The sequence below is a fragment of the Idiotropiscis lumnitzeri genome, chromosome 6 (genome assembly GCF_059441095.1).
Source record: "Idiotropiscis lumnitzeri isolate Australia: NSW breed Sydney's pygmy pipehorse chromosome 6, RoL_Ilum_1.0, whole genome shotgun sequence".
Taxonomy (NCBI): domain Eukaryota; kingdom Metazoa; phylum Chordata; class Actinopteri; order Syngnathiformes; family Syngnathidae; genus Idiotropiscis; species Idiotropiscis lumnitzeri.
Genome location: NC_142396.1, coordinates 4,909,744 through 4,917,983, shown reverse-complemented (window position 1 = coordinate 4,917,983; position 8,240 = coordinate 4,909,744). Strand labels below are relative to the sequence as shown.

At 43.3% G+C, this 8,240-nt stretch overlaps 2 protein-coding genes across 2 annotated transcripts; one reads left to right on the top strand and one right to left on the bottom strand.

Moving 5' to 3' along the window:
* The first annotated feature begins 352 nt into the window (after positions 1-352).
* Positions 353-1,948, top strand: gcsha (glycine cleavage system protein H (aminomethyl carrier), a). Its single transcript, XM_088299400.1, has 5 exons — positions 353-566; positions 722-804; positions 884-947; positions 1,011-1,142; positions 1,560-1,948. Exons 1-5 carry the CDS (start codon positions 413-415, stop codon positions 1,655-1,657), a joined length of 531 nt encoding a protein of 176 aa, XP_088155526.1. The 5' UTR covers positions 353-412; the 3' UTR covers positions 1,658-1,948.
* Positions 1,949-2,243: 295 nt separating this feature from the next.
* LOC148334773 (uncharacterized) lies at positions 2,244-5,685 on the bottom strand. The gene is made up of 4 exons (XM_088298055.1): positions 5,345-5,685; positions 3,713-4,202; positions 3,168-3,293; positions 2,244-2,937 (listed from the first exon to the last, which is right to left on the bottom strand). The coding sequence occupies exons 1-4, from the start codon at positions 5,570-5,572 to the stop codon at positions 2,408-2,410; spliced, it is 1,374 nt and encodes a 457-aa protein (XP_088154181.1). The 5' UTR covers positions 5,573-5,685; the 3' UTR covers positions 2,244-2,407.
* Positions 5,686-8,240: the final 2,555 nt, after the last annotated feature.

Here is an 8,240-nt window from a genome sequence, read left to right as displayed (position 1 = left end):
GGAAAAAAAGATACAATCCCAATTTGACAACGTAAGAATACTACAGATACAGTATCTTTTTTCTACTAATGCAGACTACAGGTAAAAATGAGTCAGAAAAAAATAAATGGGAAGTAAACATACCTGGCGAATTTACAAAAGAAAGTACACTAATAACGTATTGCATTCAAACACTTTTTTTTTTTATCTCCGGGAAGACCTGTATAAAAGTTATGAAGGATCAAAATTGCTTTCTTGGAAACATTTGGTCTTAAATGAAGGAATTTTAAATAAATAAATATTCACATTTAATTTAAAAAATGGCTCGTTTTCCTCGATTTATACGTTACTCCAGACCTACAGGGAGCGCTAATAAACGTCTGCGAATATTTGCCCTCTTTTCTCCCATTTGTAGGTCATACGAAGAAGAAAGATGTCCGCCTGTCGACTCCTCCGCTGCTGCGTATCTTCCAACTTTTCCCCACTTTTGCCTTTACTAGCGCGCCCGGCACCGCATTCGCCCCTTCGTTTTTATCTAAAATCGTTCTTCCTACGCAACATTTCATCGTCCAGTCGGTTGTTAGCAGGTGTGTACCTTGCTGCCCGGGAAGGTCTTGTGTGTCGTTTGCGTGTTAGCTAACACATTGGTTAGCTTCTATCTGAAGTAGAGGACGTATGAGCGAATTTCTAATCGCAGCTTTTGTATTTCAATGACATTTAATTATTTTTAATTGTATTTCAGCACTTAAATTCACAGACAAGCACGAATGGATTCGGGTAGAAGATGATGGAATAGGGACTGTTGGTATCAGCAACTTTGCCCAGGTACATTTTGTGCTCTTGAACGAGCTAATTGATCAAAACAGCGATGAACAATTTTTGTCAGCATAAAACTTTATTGCAGGAGGCTTTGGGGGATGTGGTTTACTGTGGACTTCCGGAAGTTGGGACGCAGCTGGCCCAACAAGGTAACCAATTTCTGGCAGAATGCATTTCTAGTAAATATACTTACTTGTCTACCTCTGACTCAGATGAGTTCGGAGCGTTGGAAAGCGTCAAGGCTGCGAGTGAGCTTTTTTCTCCGTTGACTGGGGAGGTGGTGGAGGTTAACGAGCTGCTGGCTGACAAACCAGGCCTGGTCAACAAATCTTGCTACAAAGATGGTGAGCAAAAAAGTGATCGTGTCAAAAAGCCATTGGGTAGACAGTCTAGTCAAACAGAACAAACAGAAAAGATTTAAGGAGATATTGGCAAAATGTAGCTGAAATTTTAGTTAATCAGAATTTTGGTTCGAATCAGATCGTTTGGGGGAAATTCCAGAGCTCTGAAAAAGCTTGCATGGTAATTTGTAGTTTATCCTGTCCTTCCACTGAAACAATTCTTTTGGTTAGGATTTTGAAATTTAATCGTTAAACAATTAATAATATAGGGTAATTTATTATGCTTTTATTTTTCACATTTGTTTTCATTTTAGCAAAACTGTTTAGATGAGTGGGTACATAAAAGACTCTAACCTGGCTGTGATTTACCAGTCCAGCCAGCCGGCGATCTAACCACTTTATGACTGGTGTTCAACACAGGTTGGTTAATGAAGATGACCATTGCCAAGCCTTCCGAGCTGGACGCTCTGATGGACGAGGCGGCCTATGAACGATACATCCGCTCCATAGAGGACTAAAACCCATCCCCACTCTCCTCCTCTCATAAACACTTGGGCAGGCTGCTCTGCCAGTGTTGTGCAAATGTGAAGAATAGCTGCTCGGAAAGACTCACTTACTTTAAGGGACCAGCCAAAGTTGAAATCTTGCAGCCTCAAAAAGCCCAAAAATGAAAAGTGATACTCTAGTCGGTCCATTTTCTCCCTTGATATTTCAGTTGAAGCAGGCACAAACGTCCTGGGCAAGAAAAGCACTTTGGATTTGTATGTACACTGTGGACAGCTGGACAATAAACCTCATGGCTGACAGCATTTTCTTTCTTGAATATTTTCATTTAGTTTTATGTTTCTGAGAGTTTTTACAAACATTTTTTTTGTATTGTATTCTCACATTTGTCACCATTTCAACACTGAACTGTCGGATCTAAGTGGCCAAAACTGATAGGTGGATATTAGATTACATCGACTGGTATCTTGCGGGTTTTCTATATTATATCTATATATATATATCCTAATCCCACTTGATCAGATTGAGACATCGAATTGAAAGTGTGCGTTTGGTTTATTTAGCGATGAGGTGTGTATGTGAGATCACTGTGAGGCAGAGGACAGAGAAAAAGCTTTTAATGCATCATCACAAAAATTGGAACGTGTATCTCAATTTTTTAGGGGGAAAGTGCTGCTGTGAAAAAGGAGATTTGTGGCTGTAACAATCACAGAAATGAGAATGAAATCCTGAAGGGATTGAACCTGCGATTTATGGCTTTTGGATCACCTGTTTGTCGTAAGAACAGTCCCGCTTGGTAGGATAGAAAAGCGGTCCTTTGTGTGTGTGGTGCGTCTGGCACGTCCCCGCTTTGGGAGCCGCAAGGGCGGCAGCCCCTCCATTTGGCGATGGTTGCTCTCCAGCCTTTCCCTCCTCTGGGCTCCTTCATGCAAGACGCTGGCCGTGAAATCTCGCTCGTTGAGGAATGCCACCGTTTTGTCTCTCTTGCGGCTCACGTAGCCCTTGAGGACGGCATTGTAAGGATTGGCGGCGCCGTCCGGGTCATCCAACTGGTGCTTGAATTCCATGCGTGTGATGACTGGAAGGAGGAAGTTTTTTCCTCCAGTTGGGTGCGATAAGCTCAGGGCTTCGGAGACCAGGCGGGGCGGCAGAGGCACCAGGTCGCAGCCTGACCGTTTGTCCACGTATTCTCCGTGTTGTCTTCGTACCAGGGCGACGTCTTGAAGAGAGCGACTTCGCCTCTCTTCCAGGTTTGTAACTATTCTTTCGGGGTATGTTTGGCCCAGCACCACACCTGGGTAAAGACGGAGAGGGCAAGTTGGAAACGTTCCATTGGCATTATCAGGAAGGAGAGTTGTTATTCCGCACGTAATGGTTTGAGCTGTGTTGATTGTGAAAAGAAATATGTGGCATCTGAAGAAACAGATGTAGTTTTTATATTGAGACGCTCATTCGCCAATTGTACTTTGTTTACAGTTGTTAAGTGTGGTTTCCCCACATCGCTTGCTTTGGGGCGGACCTTACCTGCACGTCGTAGCATGGACGCCGGGCATTTCCACGGTTTGTGAATGAGCTCGTCAGGCAGCTCTGCAATTTCAGGACACCATTTCCGAACGTAACTGCCACACAGGTCGCACGTCATGTGAGCAGCTTGCCATCCATTTCAGCCTCAAAAGAGCATGCTTATGACATTAATCGGAAAAATATTAAAGTCAATGAATTAGTCAATTCCTTCTTATTGACTACACTGAATTATACAGAATATATAGCGGTAAGTATAAACATCAGAGCTGGCCGGTCCGTCCCAGGGGCGGAACATCCTGGGGCCTGACAATTTTTATGAATAAGGCCGGAGGGTCGAGGCCGTAACGGTACAGAGATCGTGGCTGGAGGGCGGAGGATTGACTGGCAAGAGCCCAGCTCTGATAAACATATTTTTAATCCTCTTAGCGGTTATATAAATTACAGTCAGTGTTCACTATGAGAATATTTTAGTTTGTGCCATCTGAACGTACATGTAATGCCTTGATGAAAAGCTCTATGAACTTGAATTATCCGCTAAACTCAATCACACATTCCTAAATATATATCCAACTCACAAGCTCCTCCCATAGCCACGGTCATCCCAGGTCCTTCTTCCTCTTCGGGGCTCCAGATGAATATAGGTATAACGGGGGCGTCCAATTCCAGGCAGCCGACAAGTGCGGGGTTGTCACACAGCCTCAAGTCCCTGCGGACCCAAAGCAGCACGGGCGCCGTTCCCGATGGAGAGTGGCGCAAACCAACGACATGTTGGGCTGCTGGTTTCCGACGCTGGCGTCTGCTTTTGGAATGTTTCGTTTTCTCAGACTGGTTCTCCTTTGTGCCCATGTCCTGCTGGGCAGTAACAGTCTGACGTGCGTCAGACATGTTCAGATTTGTGTCTTTCTGATGTGGAGGAACGAGTGTTCTACTGTGGTCACTTTGATTGGATACACCTTCATATATGTGTATTCCTGGGTGATCTTGCGTTTCAAGGAGAGACAGGGTCACTGCTAGTTCCAACTCATCATCTTCAGCCTGCCAGGAAAAAATATCATTGGTGAGTATGATTTCTCCCCTAACAGTAATGTCACTTCAATGTGTTCATTACTTCACAGGGCTTTCACAATTAGCAGTGCAGGGCCATGTAGGTTTTCTCCGGGTACTCCAGTTTCACACCCACATTCCAAAAACATGAATGGGAGGTTGATTGAACACTCTAAATGGTCTGTAAGTGTAATTGTGAGCGTGGATGGTTGTTTGTCTTTGTGTGCCCTGCGATTGGCAGGCAACCAGTCCAGGGTGTCCCCCCGCCGACTGCCAGATGACCCTCGTGAGGATAAACGGATTAGACAATGTCTGGATGGATGTTAGACCAGTGCCACAAGATGGCGTGAAAGCACCACGTCTCCATTCGACAAACGCTTTGGCACCATCTTCGGCATCAAAAGGCGCAGAAAACAAGCGAGATATTTAATGAATAGCATACAATAAAAAATACATTAATTAAATTAAATCAATAAAAATCTGTGAATAGGCGTGGGACACCATTTAATATATTTGTACATATGCGTTTTCACATTTATTTGAATTAACAGTTACCCTATTAACTAGTTACCCTATTAACTTTAACAGTCGTCTTTTAATTATGTGTTTCGTGAGAATAAGCAACGGTTAATTTAAAACATTGATTTTGAACATTTTAAAGTACCTATAATTAATTTAGTTGAACTAATCAATAAATGGTGTGTGTGTGTGTGTGTGTGTGTGTGTGTGTGTGTGTGTGTGTGTGTGTGTGTGTGTTTTTAATTATAAACCACAAATAACAGGTGCGGAAGAAAAAGTCCGAGCCAAGTGGTGCGTGAACGAGGGCACTTAAGGTAAGCAAAAAAACTATTAATATTCCTCGAAATATATTGACTTTGAGTTAGATTAAATGCAAATTTACAGATGTTAAGAAGTGGGGGCAATATGTTCGAGGGAAAACAGCAGTTTTATCGAAGAACGGTATCGGAAAACTAGCTTAGCGACATTCATGTAAAAATAGAGGGATGGTTGAACGAACTAGAAGGGCTGTTTAAAACTACTTTAAAAAAAAAGTAAGCTCCCGATTTTTCAACACAATTTTAATGTGCTAACAAAGTAGTTTTATTCGGTAAATATCCAACGACATTACTGACCTTAGAGAAATATTCCTCGTAGATGGAGACGAGGGTGATATACAAAGAGCGGTTGGCCGACGACAGAGGCTCGACGACGGGCAGAAACCGGGCACGGGTCTTCTGATGACCCATAATGGACAAGCACATCGCGAAGAACCCCTCCGGATCCACCCGACCCAGCAGCACCTCCCGTAGAAGCTTCCTGACCACGGCCAGCTCACCCTCGTCTTCTCCAGTTTTAGACATCTTCAACTGGAAGGTATTGATGGTCAAGTCTTTTAATTATGTCAATTTCTTACGTCCTGCTCAGAATAACATGCACTACACGTGTAGCATGTATTACCAAACAGCTGACTGGAGTTACACAAGAAGGAAGTTTTGTAACCGTCGTCGTATTTTGTTGTAATGAACTATCATGCCCACTAGGGGATGCTCAAGCCTAAAAAAAAGCCAGACAAACGTTTACTGTCTCCAACACACTAGCATCACCACTTGGGATTTCTTGTTCATTATGAGTAAGACTCACAGAATTCACATTTGATGAATTACCCACTCTGTTCTCCACGTTCATTAACATAACAGAGTCATTGGATTACTTGGGCCATCCCTTAACTACTCTTTTTCTATGTGCAGGGGGAAAAAAAGATTAATGACATAGGTCCCTACTAGCTAAATGTGATCAAACCACCGCCCTTGTTTTCATTTGAAACACCACCTTCATCTTGCTTTTCAAGTGCACCCCTGTGATGTGAGGCTGCAAAAAACAAAAGGGAGCAGACGCAGTAACAAGCGGTGAATTTTTAATCATTCACTCTGCACAGGGATTGATTTTAATGAGACTGTGCACACGCTTTTGAATATGCACAGCGGGGAGCGTGGAGTTGAGACTCCTGTGTTGCAAACTCTGGAATTCTTGGTAAAGGGATCATTCATTGTCTTGTTTGCTGACACTAAAGTATGTCCAAGTGTTCCAGGAGTGTGTGACTCATTGGCCAGGGCCACATGCAATCCATATTGCTCAGTGTATGAAGAGGAGTGTGTTGAAAGCAGCGAGAGCGAGGGAGAGCGAATGAGATTGAGAGAGAGGGAGAATCAATAGTGTTTAGACAGAGAAGTGGAGTCTAAGTGTGTGATCAATAGAGAGCAGAGAGGAGAGATTAGCTGCTTTTCTCTCTCAAACTAACACTGACAAATTGGTGAATTGGTGTATCGGCCCTTGGGCTAAACGGATTGACCCGCTGTTTCCATGTTCTGCCGTGTACTGTCAATAAAGATCTCTGTTCTGTTCATCGAGGCACTCGACGAAGAGACGGGACGAAGGATCGGAAGAAAGGGGAGTCAGGGAACACTAGGGAGGACGTGTAAAAGTTGAATGGAAGGGAACTGGAGGTCCAGACTGAAGCCTTTTTTGATGGACCAAGATAGCCACTTGCCTTTGATTTAAGTTTGCGTATTGGCCAACTTACATATTTGTAAACACTAGACATTTTCATAATGATTGGGTACCTACTTTTGGGTGGTAGAAAGTGAATGATTGACGCTGACATGGACTGAAATGACGCACAAAACATGTGTTCAGGGTTGAAATGCCAGATTTTCCTATAAAGGTTTAGTTTTTTTTCCCCATTTCTTTCCTAGAGAGACTGCAATCAAATCTGCTTCATCGTGTTTGTGGAAGGCATTTTACCGCAGGTACGCATACGTGTATAACCGATGTCATAGATGGCAGAGCGTGAGTGACCTGAAGAGAGCCAGTTAGCTGCTGATGAAATTATTATTATTTTTTTTAAATTGACACTTGGCACATTCAAATTACAGCGGAGAGGAAGGCCAGCCAATAAGAAGAACGTTCCCTTGTTAATAGAAAACTTGCTCCAGATCGATTCAAGAAATTTACCTTGTTTTCTCAAAGGCTTTGCCTTCGTCAAATGACTTGTTATGGGTTATTTTTTTCTAGCGTCGTCACCGGGAAACGCGTCAGATTTCGCCAAGCTGCAGAATTTGTGGTGAACTGTCGTATTACAGATGAACTTCCAAAGTCGAACACGATCCATTTCGTGATGCTGCTCGAAACAAAATTTAATACCAAATGTATTAAAACTCTATCCATCGTAAAATCTTATTAAATAACCGTACAGCCCTTCGTATACAAGGGGTCGTCGTGTTCCGTTTTAATTTCAGCAAATGGTTGGCTACCATGAAACCACGATATTTTTGCACAATCCTTACAACATACCCAACATATTTTTTGAGGTACTATTGCACCCCTAGCGTGCTATAAAACCTCCAGATAACACAAAGCATCGTTCTCATTAAAACAACAGCGCACTCACATGTGCATCCTCGTGAACGCGGCTCCAAAACCATAATAACATCTCGGGAAAATTAATGGAAAGACAGATTAAAAAGTAAGTGAGAAGAAACGGGCCACTGGTGTAGCTATTTGCTACTCATAAATCATTGTGACACACCTACGTGCATGTAGACACATGGATGGACACACACACACACACACACACAGGCGCACGCATAAACATGCGCATGTACTGTAATTAACCACAGGCTATTTACTCTCTCCTGCTGTAAATTAGACATGCAGACACAGTTATTACATTAGTAGGATCTGCCATGCAGAATACTAACAGGAGGAGGAGGATGGGGCTGTCGTACACACACCGAGCAGCTCGTATACACACAAACATAAACGTGTGCGCACACAACAAGAACGAGCGCGTGGAAGAATCATAGACTTGACGGGAGCGAAAATGAAGCCGCAGCCCAGAGAATGGGGGCCCCCAGCTCTTTGTTCCCTGCTGCATTTCATTATCTGAAACGCCAGCCAACACATACGATGCACCTCCCCCTTCCCTAAAGCTGTCTGCTTCCACTCCACGCACACACACACACACCCCTT

What these genes read in the sequence shown, in the direction of transcription:
- gcsha (XM_088299400.1), top strand. Translation starts at nt 413, where the DNA reads ATGTCCGCCTGTCGACTCCTCCGCTGCTGCGTATCTTCCAACTTTTCC. An exon ending in GTATCAGCAACTTTGCCCAG is followed by an intron (nt 805 to 883) that starts GTACATTTTGTG and finishes ACTTTATTGCAG; the next exon opens with GAGGCTTTGGGGGATGTGGT. An exon ending in GACGCAGCTGGCCCAACAAG is followed by an intron (nt 948 to 1,010) that starts GTAACCAATTTC and finishes CCTCTGACTCAG; the next exon opens with ATGAGTTCGGAGCGTTGGAA.
- LOC148334773 (XM_088298055.1), bottom strand. Translation starts at nt 5,572, where the DNA reads ATGTCTAAAACTGGAGAAGACGAGGGTGAGCTGGCCGTGGTCAGGAAG. An exon ending in TATATATTTAGGAATGTGTG is followed by an intron (nt 3,294 to 3,712) that starts ATTGAGTTTAGC and finishes ATGGATGGCAAG; the next exon opens with CTGCTCACATGACGTGCGAC. An exon ending in GTCCATGCTACGACGTGCAG is followed by an intron (nt 2,938 to 3,167) that starts GTAAGGTCCGCC and finishes GTCTTTACCCAG; the next exon opens with GTGTGGTGCTGGGCCAAACA.